The following is a 20,492-nucleotide window of genomic DNA, read 5'->3' on the forward strand; positions in this document are numbered from 1 at the left end:
TTGTCGCACGCGACGCAGGTGCAACTGCGGCACCAGATCGGCCGCTCCTTCACGGATCGTTTGTAAGATCAAGGCCGTCGGTTTCGTAGGTAAACGTCCTCGAGTCGCCTTGAGTGAGTCGATGGTGCCGGTGCCGCGCTGCATTCACCATCCATACGACTTCTTGCTTATCGGCCATTATTGTGGTCCCTCCTCCGCGTCGTCCTGACAATGTATACCTGTACACGGTGCCGTGGCCACGCTCGTCGCCGTTGTCTGAGATCAGCGGTATCGGACGCCTTCGTGGAATCTGCAATTAAGATCATAAACGATCTTAATCTCGCGACAGTATCGCGAGACTCTGGAACCTCTGGACTCGGAGTCATTCAGAGGTTGTGTCACGGTCGTCATCGGTGACGGGCTGCTGCTACACGTAGTGCTACACGTAGTGCCAACTTTAAAGTTTAAAATGCGCTGTATAACTTGGCGCAGTTGATAACACAACTTCACAAAATAGTATCGTATACGATCGACAAGCAGCATATCATTTAAGTAAGCGCGTACGGGACATTCCATTTTATATAAGCAACTTATATCTTCTTGTTAAACTTGATGTCGTATAAAATGTCTCAGATCAAAGTTTTAGGGGAACGAATGAAGCCTATTCTATAGTAGCCATAAGAATTCGCAGTAAGACGTAAGCAGTAAGCTAATTTGATCAATGGGGTTCTTGCAGTCCAAGAATAATCGACTGTGATTGGTCAATTTGCTTACTACTTACGTCTTACTTTATATTTGGGTATTGTAGAATAGGCTTAATAGTGTTATTAACTTGGCCTTGTGGTGAACGTACTAAAATTTTTCAATTAGTTTGAATCTTTTGAATAAAATGATATAGTTTTTTTTTTTCTGTACACAAATCGATTCCTAGAGTCATTCTGCGTATAAAAATACTGGGATAAAATCTTCGAAACTCGAGTAAGTAAACTTGTCATTTGAAACAAATGCTTGTAACCAAATTTGTGTGATTACCTTAACCAAGAATAGTTCGTTCGTATATCATCAGTCTAGTTGATGTATCCTGAATTCTGATTAAGGGAGATAAACACTACGATGGCCGAAAAAAATAGCTCTTTTTAACGAATTTTTTGTGACGTCCATAAATCAGGTTATTGAATTAGTGATCTTTTGAACTGTTGAAAAATGTTTTTCTATTTGATGAAATACATTTTTATTTTGGTATAAAATGTGTCTGTAATGCCCTGCACCTGAAGTCCTTAAAAGTTATTTGAAATAAAAAAACTCAAGATTTTCTTAAAGTATATGAATGTAGTTTCAGTCGAAAATTTTAATAGTTTAATTATTTACAAAATAACGTACGTTTAAAAAAATGTTCGAGAATTGTCCAAAAAAGTACCGTTTTTTGGGAGGAAATTTTAATCGTAAAAAAAATCCGTACGCTTAATTGAAATTACATTCATCTATTTTAAGAAAATCTTGGGTTTTTTTTATTTCAGATGACTTTTAAGGACTCTAAGGTGCAGGGCTGTTAGAGTTTGCAGAACCTACTATAGACACATTTTATATCAAAATAAAAATGTATTTCATCAAATAGAAAAACATTTTTCAACAGTTCAAGAGATGATTAATTCAATGCAAAAACATTTATTTATCTACCTGCTTTATGGGCGTCACAAAAAATTCGCTAAAAAGAGCTATTTTTTTCAGCCGTCACAGTGTTTATCTCTCTTAATTCAACCAAGTTCTTCTTTTCGTGTAGGTTGCAGTTCTCTTATGATTCGCGCTCGCGAAATGAAAAGTCGGAGATACGGAATTCGTTCTCGCGGGCGGCTGAGGAGAGTACGAGAAAGTTCGAAAAGCACCGCTGCGATTCCGCGCCGCCCACTCGCCGGGTAATCGCTCCGCCGAAGCCGAAGCATCCGAGTTCGCGAGACGATTGAACGTAGGCGTCTTGAATCTTATTCGCGGAAAGTAAGAGCCCGCATCGGCCGGCGAGATACGTACGTACGTACATACGTCGGATACGGCGCGTCGGGTACTTAAGGGTCGAAGAGCAATCGACCCATAAATAGAAGCTTTTCCCTCGGACAGAGAGGCGCATCGAGCAGCGGCTATCCTCCGCGACTCTTGCGCTTACTCCGCTGCTCCACGTATTCTTTATGTCCGGCAGACAGACAGACGGACAGATGGACGGACGAACAGACAGGAGACGTTATCAGACGGCTACGTTGACCGCTGGAACATTTACGACCACGAGAGAGTGCTTCTTCGAGCCTTCGCGAAAGCGGAGCCTCGCGGAGCGCCACCAAGAACATGAGAGATTCGCATGAGGGAATCGACGCCCGAACAAGAGCGGAGGGTACAGGATTACGGTCAAATGGCGATAATTATTTATATCGACGCTCTCTCGCGCGCTATATCGCGCGGCTTTAAAATCACGGACTGTAACAATCCCGCGAAGGGTCGACTCTCGTAATCCCACCTTAAGAATCTCTTTCTCTCTCTCTCTTTTTCTCTCGGAGAAGGAGGCAGGGCACCGAGAGTCAACCGAGATCTCGAGTGCCGCTGGAGCCGCACGAGCGAGACGACGTGCCGGTGCGATCAAGGGTGTCGAGCGAGACGGAACGAGGGAGAGTGGGATGCTGCGAGAGAAGAAGGCAGGCGAGAGTGGACGGACGGCATACCACCACCACTTCCATGTCCCTCTGTCTGTCCCTATCTCTCTTTCTCTCTCTCTCTTTCACACACACATACACACACACTCTCATTTCTTCCTCCTTGCTCGCTCCTGCGTTCAATCTCCTCTCACCTACTCCGTCCGACGACTTTTACACGCGCGAGCCGGCTTCCCACCCGTCCACCCGCCTCTCCTTCTCTCTCTTTCTCTCTCATTCTCTCCTTCTCCTCCTCCTCCTCCTTCGCCTCCTCCGCCTCCTCTCACTCGCTCTGTTCTCTCTCCCCGCGGGAGAGCCGCGGAGAGCGCGCAAAATGCCAGTGATTCGACGCGACTTGAACTACGCGGCTCGACGGCGCGCCGAGGCGCAGATCGAGGGAGCGGGAATTCGAACGCGCGCCGAGCGATGCGTGAAGCTCCGCGGGATCTCGCTGCGAGGCGTCCGTGCGCGGGTACCAAGTGTCTTGGGCGGCGAATCGGCCGTCCTGACCGCCGGTCGCCGGTGTGACGCGTCGCGTTTGCGCGCCCGAGCGACTTCTGTGTGCGTCGCGTGTCCCGCGGTACGAGTGAGAGGCGATCGAAGGCGAAAATACGAGGCGAGACTTGAGAGAGTGTGCGCGCGCGCGCGCGTGTGTGTGTGTGTGTGTGTGTGTGTGTTCGGCGCGATTGCGTGCATGCGCGCGCCCGCGCGCGCATGTGTGTGTGTGTGTGTGCGTGCGTGCGTACGTGCACCGGTACGTGGGTGATTTTGAACGGTGATCAGCGGAGCGAACTCCGCGGAGTGCTCCGTTTCTAACGAGTGTCGATGTGGTCTCCTGACACCCGCGAACGAAACTCGCGGCTTTTAGCGCCGCTCAGAGCGCAACTCGAGAGCGCGTGAATTTTCGCTTTGATCGGCGAGAAAGAGACGCCTCCTCGTTAAATTTAGACGTGATCGTTGCTCGTCGCGGTTGAACGACGAGGCTCTGGTTCTAACGAATGGTTTATTCATCGATTAGGATAGAGAGGAAAACAAGTCAGATTTAATTTGCAAAGTTGCGACACGACACCTTCTTGCGCGGAACGAGTTTCGCGGAGGTGCTGCACACGGATCGCCGCGGAAAAGACCGCGCGGAGAGAACGACGGTGGGGGAGAGGAAAAGGGTGAAACAAACGCTGTAACCGCGTCCGAGGGCGGAGAAAGTGTCTGACCAGTGTCTCGAGGTACTTTCGTGGCGCTTGCATTGAGCGAGATACCCGAAAGAAATCACGATCGATGAACCGCGAATCATTTATCGTCGAAGCGTCATTGTGGCAAAGGAAGAGGAAAAGAAAGAGTTCGCGAAGCGTTTCGCGCGGCTAACAATAGAAAAAAGTCGGCAATAACGAAATCGTTCGTGGTCAGACTTGAAGTAGCGACATGGACGTGCGAGTAAAAAAGCACAGTCTTAATTCCGCCGGCTTGTAGAAGGGTCCTTTAGAGAGTTCCACGGGAGAAGTCATGACGACGAGCGAAGGCAGCAATCGCCGAGGGTAGATCGCCAAGCGCGCTCGCGTTCATCGGCACGATATCCCCGCGCGCGGCATCGACGCGGAAACCTCGCCGAATCTTGTCGCGTAGAATGATCATCCTGGTCGTGCCGAGGGCACGGGAAAAAAGGGAAGAGGAGGGCAATGAGGAGGAGGGAGGAGGAGCGGTGGCGGCGGTGCAGCAGCAGCAGCACGGCGTCGAAAAAGGAAAGCCACGCTGATCATCCGCGACTGGAAGACCTCGGCGTTGCACCTTAGCCAGTGTGCCGCGGGAGAAGGGACGAACAGAGAGAGAGAGAGAGAGAGAGAGAGAGAAAAAGAGAGAGTGAGGAGGAGGAAGAGAAGGATACGGAGAGCAAAAGGGCAAGGAGGCCGGTGAGAAGAGAGAAATAGAGAGAGAGAGAGAGAGAGAGAGGGAGACAGAAAGAGAAGGGCCCGAGGAACGAGAGACGGAACGAAGCGCAATCGGGGAAAGAGAAGAGAAATTCGCGCAGATTCGCTCGTTTCCATAAATTCATGCTTTCGTGGCTATCTCGCGGGCCCTCGATCATTCGGATCCTGCGTGAATCCGTTGTACTCTCTTCGCCGAGACTTCCTCCGATCCTCGGTTGAGCACACTGGACTCCGCAGCATTCGTGATCCTCTCACGGAACGAGCCTTTGCTGATTCTCGCCGCACGATCGTGCCGACGTCACCTCGAGGTAGCATAAATCCGTAGCCGATCGTACTTCCGCGAGTCGCGGCTGGTCGCGTTGCCCCATGAGGCCCCTCTCCTTCGAGAACCTGAGGAGGCTCGTGGGCCGTAAGAAGGACCGCAACGAGCCCTCCTTCAAGCGCAGCGAGTCCTTCAAGAGAATATCCATCAGAAAGAGCTACTTGGACCGCGGCAAACGACGAAACCGACTGCAGAAGAATCAAGAGCAGCCCGCCGCTAATCCTGCCTCGCAACCGGTGGTGGCGACCGACAAGATTGTCCAACAGCAGGCCAACGAGAAGGACCTGAAGAAGAATCAGGAATGCTCACTTGGACGCGACTCCATCACGTACGACGAATGGCTCCAAGGAGTCAGCTCCTCCTCCCTCGAGAAGCTTCACGAAGATCGCGTGGAGTCTCTCCAGCATCCACCAAAGGTCGTCAAGGCCGCTAAAGTTACGCCCAAACACAATAATACCGACGCGAATTCGATCGCCGAGGACCTGAAGATCCTCGAGCTCGACGCCTCGCCCATTCTCACGTCCAAACGGCCCAAGCCCTTCAGGATCGCCACGCAGGATCATGTTCGGGACGAGAGCAACGGGCAGGACGGTCTCTGGGCACAGGAGTCGTTCGCGGAAGGACCACCTAGCGTCAGCATCAGTCTTGGCAGGATATGGAGGGATGCGGTGCCGGTCCCGGCGCCGGTATCGGTCCCGCCACCGGCTGCGTATCCTGCCGCGTCAGATCCCGCGGTCCATCACTCGCTGGACAGCGGCCTGAAGGAGAGGAAACCGCAGCCGACCGTCGCGAGGACGGTCTCGGCGCCGGAGAAGCCCGTCAGCAAGGATACCTCGTCGTCCTTCGGTTTCTCTCTTAGAATCGCTAAACTTGCGGATTTTAGACCAGGGTGATTAAGATTTTCGAGCTTGTGTCGATTTGACGATTGGTCGGTGAAGTTTAGGTACCTTTTTTTGTTAAGTATTCACTTGTCCGGTCTGTCCAATTACGATAGGGTCTTTAACCTCTTGCGTTCAAGCAACGAGTCTCTCAGTGACTGACTTGAGTCAAGGAATTCCTTGATCATAACTGACAAGGAGCTACGCTCGATGAGCATGTAAACTCAGCAGAACTTTTGCGATAAATTTTTGTCAGTAATTAATAACTATTTTTTCTCATTTAAGTATTATTTAGATTATTGTTTTTCTTTAAACATTTTCACATTATCTCATTGCAATGCTCAAAGTGTTTGCAAAAAAAGTCATGAAGAAATTGTAATAGAAAGCCTTCGAGCTAAGAAAGTAAGAAATATATATATATATATCTAGCAAATTTTTCCGACTTAGAAATGTATGAAATTGTCAAATTATTCTCAGAATACAAATGTATTCTGTGTTACATACGCTGAGAAAAAAATTTACTAAATTTAAAAAAACGATGGTTTGGATAGTACTGTGAAGATATTTGTTTAAATTAAGTAATTATTTTCTAAAATTAAAGAAACAAATTTATATTTAAAACATCTTTATTTAATTTTAGAAAATAATTACTTAATTTAAACAAATATCTTCACAGTACTATCTAAATAAACGTTTTTTGAAATTTAGTAAATTTTTTTCTTAGTGTATAAAACAAAAATGTATTATACGTTTATACGTTATATGTATTATACGTTAATGTTATTTTACGTTTTGGAACAATGGAACAATGTCAGTGAAAACATTTATACTATCTTTATTGCATTAATGAAACTGATACAGAAAACACTTAAAAACGCTCAAGTTTCCTTAATATTTCTGCTCCGATTGTAAAACTCATTAAGGACAAGGATTCTCAATTAATATTGTAATGGGATAATCTATTTTAAGGCAAGAATGTGTAGAATTCCCAATAGGGAATTAGTATCGTAGTGGGATTTTGGGACAAAGCTGAGAATTCTGATTGGAATCTAACCTGCATTCGCGAGGTTGCGATATTCAGAGTCAGTTTCACCGACCGATCGCGTCGAACAGCAGCGCGCGCTGTTGGAAGCTCTCTCACTCGACCGAAACCGACCCTGCCTGACTCTAGGGTGACGCGAAACGGCCTCTTCCGTCGCAAGACGCCGAAACCATCGCCCAGCGTCAGCAGCGAGGGCTACTTCAAGCGCACGAGCGCGTCCAGACGCTCGAGCTCCCGCCGCTCTCGCGGCAAGAGGACGTCGCAGCGCTCCAGGAAGTGCCAGCAGCAGCCCCCTCGCACCAGCAGCCCGGTGTGGTTCGTCCCGCCGGAGAGACGACGCTCGAGACGTCAGCGGCGAGTCTGGCGGGAGATCCGCTACTTCCCCGACGACGAGGGACCGATCCTCGAGCGGATCAACGACTGGTCGTCGAACGTGTCGGACGATCAGTTTGACGATCAGAAGCTCTTGCTGTCGGGCGACTTCAACGAGCGCGTTCACGACGACGCTCTGAACTCGATAGTGTCGTCGTCGCTGGGCTCTTTCTCGGCGACGTCGTCCTCGTCGTCAGCCTGCCCGGCTCCGAAGATCAGCGACTTCAACGAAGATAAGTTGTTCTCCGAGGAGCTGAGGACCAGCGGCCTTTTGGCGCGCGGGACCACCTGGAAGCCTTCGCTGACGACGACGACGACGACGGCCATGACGGCGACGACGACAACGACGACGGCAACAACGACGAGCACGGCTGCTTCTGGCAATTACTTCGCCAGCAGCCAGTTCCTCAGTTTCCTGGCGAAGGATGCTGTCAAGGAGAGGTCAAAGAGCGAGAGCTCCAACTTGGGCTACAGATGCCTCTCGTCGACCGACAGTGAGGACGACGACAACGCCGACCGTTTCAACGAGCGCAGGAGGAACGTCAGTTTCCCTCAGCAGCAGCAGCAGCGTCATCTGAAGAGGCAGAAGTCTGGTATCCGCAGGAGACCATTGCGCCGGAAGTCGCAATTGAAAAGAGCGTCCGGCCAACCGGTGTTCCTCGTGCGCAAATGCTCGTCCTTGAGGAAACGTCCTAGTAAGATGTGAACTATGATATCTGTCTTGGTCATCCTCCTACGTCAGGAGGCGGCAAGTAGCGAGATTGACGACGAACGAGCCCCGACAGGCTCGATCTCTCGCGATTCGTAGATTCGCAAATTGCATCCGAGTGTCATTGAATAATCGACGCGATTGAATCATTCGACGATTACGCGACCGTTCTACGCGTCGAATCTGTTTATCTGTCCGCCTGTATATCCATCTATTCTTAACTCGGCCATTAATCCGCGTCCGTCAGCGCGTTAATTGCGCAACGCAATTTACAGCGGTCGTGTTTTCGACGAGCTTTTTGCTCGACCAAGCCTGCGCTCGCGTATCGCGATCTCGCGCGGCTCGACATCGCCTTGCTCCACCTCAGCTATCTCGCTGGTTCCCTCGAGAGGTCTCGATGACCCACAATGTGCGCGGATATTGTTTCTCGCGCGAGCCGTAAGTCGCAGTTTGTGATTTAACGCGACTTGCCAGTTCTCCACCCGCCCCCTTCAAGCTTGCGAAATCGCTCGAAAATGTTCATACTTGAAGCAGGCGTGTTTCATAGTTGAAAGTGAATTCCATATACTTGATCTTTGCCACTTAACCATCCATGTACAATCTTTTTGGGACATACCGCACGATCTGGGTTTATCAAACTTGGGCAACTTTGAATTACTATAACTTTGTTCAAAATCAATATTTTTAGGCGCGTTTCTTTTCAGAGATATAAGAAAGATCCAGTTATAAAATAGCGCAAGAAAAAGTCTGCAAACAGATTGCGCTATTTTGGAATTTTCCCGGATTCTTTACGCAAGTTGATCAGCAGTTAAATATGTTTGTTCAAAATCAATATTTTTAGGCGCGTTTCTTTTTAGAGATATAAGAAAGATCCAGTTATAAAATAGCGCAAGAAAAAGTCTGCAAACAGATTGCGCTATTTTGAAATTTTCCCGAATTCTTTATGCAAGATCAGCAGTTAAATATATTCGTTCGGGTCTCACAGACCCAACGTTGTACATGGAGAAAAGATTGTGATAAAAATTACAAACAAATTTTTGTAATCTTGGATCACTCAAAATTATTATCTCAATCATTACATATTTGTTTACAAATGTTAATTATGCCTGTTTAAAATGTACGTTAAAATTATGCATGTTTGATTTTTTACTACAAAACTTTTGTAATTATTTGGATATTTTTGTATATCGTATGCCAGGATAAATCGTCAAATTTACTATTTCTACATGGAAAAAAAGAATTTGCTGTCACAACTGAAAATTTCGCCTCTAATTGCTACAGTAACCAAGTCGCAAAGTTTTATAAAATTTGTGATTGTAACTAAAAAAGTTTGATGTTAAAGCGCAGCAGATTTATTTATTAAGTATTGCAAAGACGATTTTACACCACAACTAATGGAAATTATAGTTTGATATATGCAACTAATCTTTTATATTAATCTGTTATATTAAAAGAGATTTGGTGCATTAATAGATTTCAATATTAATAGATTTCAATACAGCTATATAAATCATCAGTTACTCCGGCAATATAACAATGTATAAATAGAAATTAGCTAAAGCAAAAATGCTCATTGAAATGTCTTAAATATTTACTCTGCAACTATTCAAATAATATAATAAAATATTATTAATGCAAATGCATACACGCATAAAGATACGTATAATTAATAATAATATATTGCAAATATATGCAGTTATTAATATGAAAAGGCAAACTCAAATTGCGTAACGCATAATAACATATTTCGTGTTACGGATATTTTCAGTCAGACTTAATGAGGGCGCAGTTTTCCATAAACCGAGCAAAAAAATTTCTTCATTATCTGTCGAATAATTGCATGTTTGGTTTAGTAAAATTAATGAATTTGCTTCGTAAACTTTTCAGCTCGAAACATTAGCTCGAAATACGAAAAGGTTTGTTGCAATAACTGAGATAATATCAACAAAAATGGATTTGTTCCTATGAGCAGATTGACAATCACTTCCATATCTAAATATCTTTGCTGCGCTGGCAAATCTGCTTAGTTGTAATGTTTAATTTTGCCCAGCACGAGCTACAGATATGCAGAACCAACTAAACTATTTTTTTCCATGCATAGTAATTTATACAATATATTCGATATAGACTAGCTTTACAAAGATATTGTAAAAAGAAATATAATTGTAACGTAATTTTTACTACAATATTTTCTCCATGTACATAGAGAGTTGATTTTGTACGCGGAGAGAATTTTATATGATTATATAACTATTTTTATAGTTTATAGTTATTTTTCATAGTTTTATAGCTTGTATTAATTTTTTTATGTAAATTCAATTTTACTATGTTTTTAGTAGTCCAAGAGTAGACAGTCAGTAAGATCTATCTTGGAGGAACATAGTAAATTTCGTTAGAAATATAGCAAGTGTTTTAATAGTATATTTAGTTCTTATAATATGAGTGGCATATATGAAACATAGTGAATTACTGCAGAATGTCGATCTTTTCCGGTTAGGAGAGAAGTCTTATAGCAATTTCTGCTATAAAATTTTGTCTGTGTACATTTTCATTCTTTTTTTTTTTATTGCGCGGAAAAAAAAATTTGGTCGAATTAACCAAATATCTGGTCGAACATGAACGATTCAGAAATTCCGATTGAAGTAACCCGAATTCTGTTTAAGTTAACAAGATTTTTGATAGACTAACCAACACATGTCTGATTATTTAACCAGAGAGTAAAAGACATGTTTGGTTAAATAACCAGACATGTTTGGTTAGTCTACCAAAAATCTTGTTAACTTAAACAGAATTCGGGTTACCTCAACCGGAATTTCTGGATCGTTCGTATTTCGACCAGATATTCGGTTAATTCAACCAAATCTTTTTTTCCGTGTGAGATTCTGTTTTTTCGCGTGTTGCGGCGTAACCCTCGCTACTCCTCGTTGTAGCTGTTCGCGATAAATAAATCGGGGGATCGTGAAGCGCGCGATCTGGTTTTCGCGTCGACGATGATCGCTCGGGGGTACGTATGTATATCGATTAACGTAATCGTGCTGGCCCGGTTTCGTTTCGCGAACGTGGAAAAATCGTGTCTCGGCCGTTAGATTGATTCTTCGGCGTTTTCTCGGGGTTACGAGGCGTGACGGGAGGCGAGTACGCTAACCAACCAGTTTTACATCGCACATGGGCGAGCTGCGTCAGTGCGCAGCCGGCCGGCAGCCAAGCGTGCATCGATCTAAAATTCAATCCTGGAAAACGCCCGTTCGATCGTTGCCCCTTCGACCGGCGTTCCATCGTCCTTCGGGCTCGAGTCAAGAGTCGCGGTCGATTAGATCCGATTTAATTGATCCCCGTGCAGCGCATGTTCCTACCCTCATCCCCAGCCCCTTTCCTTATCTCTTCCTTCCACTTGACTACTAAAGTACGACGCACGATGTTGTACTTCAGCTTTAATAATATTATACTCTGACGCAGGGTTGGGTGATAACTAGTCGATCGGTTAAAAGTTAAGTCAAAAAGTTAGTAACCTTTAACTTCAGTCAGTTAACTTCAAGTGGATTAACTCTTAAACCACACGAGAAAAAAAGATTTGCTAATATGTGAACAACTAAAAGTATTAACTGCAGGAGCAAATTTTCTTGCTTTCATAGTAAAAGTTATTTAATTGTGATAACTTTTACTATAAAAGCAAGAAAATTTACTCCTGCAGTTAATATTTTTAGTTGTCCATATATTAGCAAGTCTTTTTCTTTTCCGTGCAGTTATTTTGAAATGTACATCAACCTTAATTTATTAGCTTTTTTATATATCAATTAAAACAATTCATCGATATTGAACTCATTGCAGATTATTTACAATAAAAGAAGAAGAAAATCAGAAGTGATGACAGCGGATTTCGTTTCTGAACGTATTAATTTTGAACTCTAATAAGCAGGGTTGGCAAAATTTCAAATTTTTTTAGATAAATCCCATGCCAGTGATAAAAACTGGTATTTCCCGAAAAAGAATGGGCAAGAATTGTTTTTTTTCTCTATTAAAAATGACAAAATAAATATGTAAGTGCGGGATAATGTAACGAAAATTAATTATATCCTTTCGAGCGACGAATTTCGCTCAGTCCTTGGCTCGCTCACTTCGCGTGCCGAGCGAAGCGGCCCTCCCACCCGCATGATATCGAGCGTGAATGCAAATCGCACTTCGAATCGGCCATTAATTAGCTACCGTTTCTCGCTGTTTCAGGGGATATCACACAGAAGGGTTATGAAAAGAAACGGACGCGTCTACTGCAGCAGTACGCCTCGAAGCAGTTAGGTGAGTCTCTCGCTTTTCCAGAATTCATTAAGATTCACGCCGTATGGAGAGATATCATCGCGCATTATCCGCGCTATGCGGCACGAAGCGCACGAGAAATCAGCGAGATGTAAAAATATTTATCTGCGCACTTTTCAACGCGAATACTACCGTATACTCGGTCTATCGCGCGTCTCTCGCGCAGTTTTCTACATTTTCGAATAACTGTTGGGCGCGCGGTAGAGCTCAGCTCAACGTCGCGATAAAGGTGCTTCATTCTGAGAGTTTTCCTTCAATTTAATTTCAACGCTTGTCCCGGGATTGTATCCATGTATATCTGCAGGATTAGTCACCTCTCACGTTAGATTCTAAAATATCCCTCTTGTGTTTTTATATTAGAGGCAAATGCGCGAGGAATAAACTGACTGGAAGGGTCGACTGGCCACAATACATTTATCCCTTCCAGCCGTACAATTTACTTCTCGCACATCTTTCTTTGATATAAAGAAGCAACGGAGGTGTTTTAGAATCTGATACATCAGGTGACTCATCCTACACATTTTACTTTTCTGTCGCACGCGTACAGAGAATGAAACGCGTCCGATGAAGCGTGGAACGTCTCGGCAATTAGGTAAAGTGTTCCCGGACGAAAAAGCCAGTTTCTATGGTTTCTAACTCACCGCGCTCTTATCCTTCATCGCCGTCTCGGTGCGCGCATTGTTGCACCATAGAAAGGCAACGAGCCCACAATATCAATCGCGTTCTGATTCTCAAGGGACGTGCGCCTCATTGTACGCACAATGGTGGATGCAATTCGCATAGAGGGAAGAGACGAAGCGCAATCTTTGTGTCGGCACGCGTCGTTTTTACATCTTTCGACTCGCGTTGCGACGCAACCTTTTTTTCTTCTCGCTGGTCTTGCACCACACGTGAGTCGGGAGGAAAAATCAGCGTAAATAAATTACGGTATTGAGACAAAATATACTCTTATCCTTAGCGGAATCCTCCGAATTCTGCACGGAAAAAAAAGATTTGCTAATATATAACTAAAAATATTAGCTGCAGGAGCAAATTTTCTTGCTTTCATAGCAAAGTTATTTAGTTGTGATAGCTAAAAGATTTGCTAATATATGGACAACTAAAAATATTAACTGTGCAAGAGCAAATTTTTTTTCTTTCATAGCAAAGTTATCTTTTAGCTATCACAACTAAATAACTTTGCTATGAAAGCAAGAAAATTTGCTCTTGCAGTTAATATTTTTAGTTATCCATATACTACTGTGCCCAAAAAGTAAGACCAATTTAAAATTTTTTTTTTAAATCTTTATTTATTCCAAATCTATTTCGTCGCCTTCAAAGTAATCTCCCTCAGACACAATACACTTATGCCAACATTTTTTCCAACCCTCGAAACAGTTGTTAAACTCGATTTTCGGAATGGCCTTCAAAGCTTTCTTCGATTCAGCTTGTATCTCTTCAATCGAGTCAAAACGGTGTCCCCGGAGCGGTCTTTTGAGTTTAGGGAATAGCCAGAAGTCACACGGTGCTAAATTAGGAGAATATGGTGGTTGTGGAACGATATGGGTCGAATTTTTAGCGAAATGGTCTCGAAGAACCAATGCAGTGTGAGATGGTGGGTTTATATCTATCACTGCAGTGTGGCTTTATATGCATCACGTAATACGGTTTCCAACCGTAGGGTTGGAAAAATCGTTGGCATAAGTGTATTGTGTCTGAGGGGGATTACTTTGAAGGTGACGAAATAGATGTGGAATAATAAATAAAGATTTAAAAAAAAAAGTTTAAATTGGTCTTACTTTTTGGACACAGTAGTATTAGCAAATCTTTTTTTTCCGTGTGGAGAATTTCTCTTTTTCTTTTTTCTGGATAGAGGAGGATGATGATGAATTTCGCGATAGCGATTCACATTTCGTCCCTCGACGAACGGGATCGATCGGTCGATCGATCGATCGTTCCGCGAGCTTCGTTACGAAACCTCTGCCACGAGACGAATTGCAAACGCGCTTCACTCGATTGCAGTGGGTTTCCGCATCGCTTATCGCGGGCGCAAAGTGTAATGCGAGTCGTTTCCGAGTCGCTAACCGTTACCGCAACTGTCGCCGCCACGAACGCGACTCCGTCTTATCGCTGCAAATTACCGGTGACGGAACCGCCGGCCGGACATTTCCACGCGTCATTTACCGGCCCGCGCGAGAACGCATTCCTGGGACGCATCGTTGTCGACGCGACCCGTTACCGTATCGATTTAATCCTCGCACGGTCGAGTGGGCACTTTTAACGATCTCTCGCGGATGCCCGAATATTTTGCTGGAGCTCCGCGTCCTGCGGGATCCTGTTTCCAGGATCGATCGGGCGCCCCGCGAGTCACACAGGACGTTTCTCCCGGGTTCATTAAACGCTTCGGAGCATCCTAGCTATATGCTGACGTCAGCAGCCGCGTATATAAGAAAAAGAGAATACCTGGAAGCCTATGGAACGTCAAACAGACCGCATCCGTGGACGCGAACTCCATCGAGTATCGTTAAAATATCGTCAAATCAGAACCTCGCCCATTTTTATTATGTGTGTTTAGGGATACACTTGATCGGAAAAATATATTAAATGGCATTTTTTTCATGCGATTTCTCGACGTGAAATAATATTTTCGTTTCATTAGAATTATCAGATGAGAAAGTTTAATTCTTTAGACGATTTACCGATTCTGACGGCATTTTCAGCAACGAATATCGATTTTTCTATAGTTTGTCATTCTTCTGTCGATCACACGGGAAAGAAATTTGGTTGGATTAATCAAATATTTAAAATATTTGATTAAATTATTATATTTGATTATATTATTATTATATTATTATATTTGATTATATTTATTATTTGATTATATTTATTATTATATTATTATATTTGATTTAAATATTTAAAATATTTAAATCAAATATTTTGTGATGAAATATAAACAAGTCAGAAATTCTGCGCTAAAAAAAATTATTTGATACGAAATTAACAAATGGATATTTCCGATCAAAATCAAATGAATTTTTGTATCTGATCAGGAAACATCCGATGAGAAATATCGGTTTATAATCGTTTGATCGATTTATCTGATGAAATGCCATTATGAAAGTATTCGATTAAATTTAATCAGATATCCTGATTGAATATAGAAATTTATCGGTATTTTGATCAGAAATATCCGTTTGTTAATTTTTTATCAGATAATTTCTCTCAGTGTCGTTGAGGTTACCAGAATTTCGTTTAAGTTAACAAGATTTCTGGTTAACGTTGAACGGTATTGATAATCGGAATTTTGTTTATATTTCACTTTGATAGATTCAATCAGACGCTTTTCGAGAAACCCAAAAGGTTCTCTTTAAACCGACAGAGGTGGGCCAGGTTTTTTTTTTCAGACGAGATAGTTGAAGTCTCTTTATTTTTTTTACTTCAGCTTACAATGTCAGCAAGTTCTTAGTTTTATCTTAACATTATTTTTACATTTTTTCTACACCCACTTCTTTCTTTTCCTTGTTCGCCTCTTATCCTAATTATTTCTTATCCTATTTTTCCTCTTACCTTTTACCTCTTATCCTAAATATTTCTTATCCTACACGGAGAAAAATAATTTGTCGGCCCAGCAAATTTTCTGCTGGTCTAGCAAAAACTTTTCATTATTATGTGGACAGCAAAAAGATTTGCTAAGAGTACCAATCACTATTTGCTGAATATAATATGCTGAATCTACAAATTATTTTACTGTAAGAACCATGATGGATTTATATAAGCAGTTGCAGTTTTGCTCCGATAGCAAATAAATTTGCGAAGGATACATTATTTTGCATCAATAGCAAATTAACTAGTGATTCTTAGGACAAATACACTCAATAAATTTTCTTCTATCCTGGCGACGAAACTACTTCTGTTTTAATAACGAATAATTTGTAAAATTAGTTAGGTCGACTAAATTTTTTTGTTGTCACTACGAATGTGCAGTAGCAACGACGATTTTGCTAAAGGAACAAAATTATTTTTCTCCGTGTATACTCGACGAATTCCATCCTTCGGATTTCTTATCCTATACGAGATAGTTGAAGTCAGCGTCGCGGTAGAAGTGCACCACTTTGGAATTTACATTGGCCGCAACTTGAAACTGACATTTATCGTAATTTTCAGCGCTCGACGTTGCAACCGCGGCTCGAATTAGCCGACGAATAATCTTGCACACGCTCCGGCCGGCACTTTCGCGCGCGCGCCGACTCAGCTCGTACACGTTTGCACAGTTTGCCCACCCCGTATAGTTGTTTTGCACTGGACGCGCCTTTGCGCCCGCAGCTGCGATCGGCAGAACCGCTGCAATCGGCTCGCAGTTTAACTGTACCTGCACGCGGAAGAAGCGCTTCCGCGTTATCCGCTCGTTATATGCTACGTGCATCTGCCATTGTCGTGAACGCCGGTCGAAGCACCAGCGACAGTTTTCTAGTCGGCACGCTTGAGCCAAATAACGGGAAACTCCTTAACATTAATCCGACAATTCGACCGAGGCGAAACGTGGCCGTATTCTGCATACAATTCTTTGCCATTAAGTCGCTCGCGAGGGCTTTCGCACACGAATTGCCGTAACCGCGAACGTAAGACCCATCCTCGAGCTACCAATGAGGGGCCAACCTCTTGAGGGACCAATCAAGACGTTGCTTTAGGACTCTCCTATCTAGAAGAAGACAGAAATGGCCGTATAAGCGGAATTCGACCTGAGTACCTGGGATTTCAACCAGACGAATCAGACAGGCGTCTGTGTGTATAAAGCTGGCACGTTTTACAAATTTTTAAAAAAACAATGACAATTCTATTAGCATTTTTCATAGTTCTAGAGTTCTAGGTAGAAAACAAAAAGAGTTCTTGGAAAAAGTGTCGTGCTTACTTTGAAAATTAAAAAATTATTTAAAAATAGGTAACCGCCGGAACTTTTCTTAAATTTGATCGTAGGGACTAGAATTATGTTAGAACTATGTTAGAACTAACGAGAACTGTCAATAGAACGGCCAGATATATTCTGCGTGATATTTTTCTCGGAAATGTCGTGCTGAGTGTAGTATTCGAAGTTTATGAAAAAGGCGTAATTGTTGAAGTTTTCTTAATTGAACATTCTGATAGAATTCGATCAGAGCTGATGGGAACTCTTGCTAAAAGTAGTGGTATTTATTTATTTCTTATACTTTAGAGGGAAAGTGTCGTGCTAGATTCGCGAAGTTAGCACGATAATTTTTCATTTGCTGTTTTCCGATATTGAATATGCGGAACTCTTTTTGTTTCCTACTTAGAACTCTAGAACTATGAAAAGTGCTACTAGAACTGTCATTGTTTTCTCTAATTTGTAAAACGTCGTGTCAGCTTCACAAACGCGATAGACAGGCATACATAAATTTGGCAGATGCTTTACTATTACGAAGAGAATATTATATTTCTTTTTCATGTAAATTTTTTAAAATATCCCCACTTTACTGCTCCATCGTATATTTAATTGATTTTGGCAGATGGAGATGAGATTACTGCAAATAAGCAAAACTAGTAACTAAAATCTGCGTAGATTCATTATACGCTGCACTAAATCCAGCTTTCTGCACTTGTAGCGATAAAATTCACGGCTTCCATGCAACTTGCGTGCAATGACATTGCACTTACAAACTGCATAATAGTATCAGTCGCTGTTATTAACCGATTGTTTCAACGATATTTTATACCGTTTGATTGCGATACTATACTTATAACTGAATCATTAGCTATAAGTATAGCATCTCCGTGAAGAATACATTAATTGCACTATAGACAGTGTGATATATATAATATGAGTAAACTTATCATAAAGAACGCGACCTTTTATGAATCGCGCCTGCACGGAGAAAAAGAATTTGTTGCAGCAGCAAACTAATTTACTACCTATGGACAGTTAAACATAATTCGTTATGTTAGCTACTTTTTCTTTGCTGCAGGAACTTATTTCCTTGCTATAATAACAAGAAAATCTACTCCTATAGCAAGAAAAGTGGCTAATCCTGCTTAAAATATTGGATAGAAAATGATAGAAAATGATAGAAAATTTGTCTATCATATTTTATGGTGATTTTGATTCACATATTTCACAACTCATTTACGAAATTTCGTAAGTAAATTCATATATCATATATTCTCTATAATTGATAAATATAAACTGATTATACCAACTTTCATATTCAACATGATGGAAAAGAGTAGTATCATAAGATATGATTAAACTACATACATATTCTTTTCATTTTTATCTGACTATTTTGTAATCGTCATTATAAGTAGAATTATTATGAAAGAATATTATAAGTAGTTTATTATAAAATAATAAATACATAATGTAATATTTACTATGATTCAGAAATATCAATTTATTATACAAACATCAATATGATATTCAAGATGATTGAAAAGATTAGTATCACAAAATATGATTAAAATATATAGAAAGTCTATGTTGTCTATTGAAAGTCTATGCTTCGGTGCATGATAAGTCAATATAGGAATTCTATCCATTTCAATCTTATTCAATCATTTTCTATCAAATATTTTAAGCAGGGAACATAGCAAATTTGCTACAGATGGACAATTAAACATCATTTACTGTTTTAGCTACTTTTTTTGTTGCAGGAGCAGATTTTCTTGTTATCACAGCAAGGAAATTGATTCCTGCAGCAAAGAAAAAGTGTCTAACACAGCAAATTAGTTGTTCATATGTAGCTTTTTTTTGTATGGTAAAAGTTCCTGCCAAATTTACATACACTTGCCTAGCTGGGCAAATCTGTTCTATCTTCTTCTAGAGAAAACAAACGTACCGCAATATTTGTTCTTTAGTTCGATTTCACGTCTTACATCTATTATACAGCAATTTGTGCGCGGAAGTCCTAACTGCCGACTGACCCGGCATTGTCGCGTGTCGCTGGTATCTCGTATACGATTGCTTATACTTGTACTGTTATCATTCATCCAAAAGTTACATAGGCCACGTCGCTTTTTTACCACGATAATATGTTATAATATATAGAGTGTCGCTTGTCAGATATCGCTTCACAGTTTCTATGGGAACGTAGAAGGAATTGAGATGAACATAAGCCCTAAAGGCCTGGTTTTACGATATTCGTTATTCGTAATAATAGTCGAGATGTTAAAGAAGATTAATGAATGATCACGTGCGATATGGTAGATAAGTGCCTATATATTAGGTTAAATTGAACAAGAAAACCCTTTATCATTTTATAAATAACTACGTAGACTTTTAATTATTAATAAAAGAAAATTATTACATGATTGTGCGCGATTATGTACAAACCTTTTTTAATTAATATCTAAAAATCTACGTTGTCATCTACAAAATGGTAAAGGACTCTTTTATTCAGTTTGACATAAATGTACAACGGCAGACGGCGTCATTGCAGCTCATCTATTATATGACGCGTGATCATTCACCAATCATCTTTAAAATTAATATCTCGAGTTTTATTACGAATATCGCAAAACAATATGGGACCTCAGTCCATTCTACAAATTATATTTAGTTCCCACAAAAATTACGGGGGAGAGTCAGGGGCATCCTGCACACACACACACATGCGCGCGCACACGCACACACACACACACACACACACATATATATACATGGTGTCCCGAACCTCCATGATGATCCTTGGTGAGAAAGTAGAACGGATTGAGGTGAGCAAGAAAGTCCTGTGCCGTTTTGCGATATTCGCAATAATAGTCGAGATATTAATTAAAAAAGATTGGTAAATGATCACGCGCGATATAGTAGATGAGCTGCAGTGGCGCCGTCTGCTATTGTATACTTATACATTAAGTCAAACTGAACAAAAAAGTCCTCTATCATTTTGCAAATGACCACATAGAATTTTAAATATTAAAGAAAATTGTTACATATATGATTGTATACCATAATGCACAAATTTTCTTTAATTAATATCTAAAAATCTATATGATAACTTACGAAATGGTAAAAGGACTTTTTTGTTCAGTTTGATTTAATGTATAAGTATACAACGGCAGACGGCGCCACTGCAGCTCATCTACCATATTGCGCGTGATCATTCACCAATCTTTTCTAATTAATATCTCGACTATTATTGCGAATATCGCAAAACGGCACAGAACTTTCTTGCTCACCTCAATCCGTTCTACTTTCTCACCAAGGATCATCATGGAGGTTCGGGACACCATGTATATATATGTGTGTGTGTGTGTGTGTGTGTGCGTGTGCGCGCGCATGTGTGTGTGTG

General features: G+C 41.9%; 1 protein-coding gene across 6 annotated transcripts in view; it reads left to right on the forward strand.

The window, feature by feature from the left end:
• The first annotated feature begins 1,395 nt into the window (after positions 1 to 1,395).
• Positions 1,396 to 20,492, forward strand: part of LOC116841404 (disco-interacting protein 2 homolog A-like) — a 45,942-nt gene continuing 26,845 nt past the window's right edge. For 2 of the 6 annotated variants that reach the window (XM_032809289.1, XM_032809290.1), the window contains exons 1-3: positions 2,519 to 5,787; positions 6,948 to 7,885; positions 12,121 to 12,192. In XM_032809289.1, the coding sequence (XP_032665180.1) occupies positions 4,943 to 5,787; positions 6,948 to 7,885; positions 12,121 to 12,192 (1,855 nt within the window). In that variant the 5' untranslated portion in view covers positions 2,519 to 4,942. Of the gene's footprint in view, positions 5,788 to 6,947; positions 7,886 to 12,120; positions 12,193 to 20,492 lie in introns of all 6 variants that reach the window. The other 4 variants (XM_032809286.1, XM_032809285.1, XM_032809287.1 and 1 more) reach the window with 4 other exon arrangements.

This window comes from Odontomachus brunneus, unplaced genomic scaffold (assembly GCF_010583005.1).
Source record: "Odontomachus brunneus isolate Ranch 3 - 2012 unplaced genomic scaffold, Obru_v1 Obru_scaffold_015, whole genome shotgun sequence".
NCBI classification, from domain to species: domain Eukaryota; kingdom Metazoa; phylum Arthropoda; class Insecta; order Hymenoptera; family Formicidae; genus Odontomachus; species Odontomachus brunneus.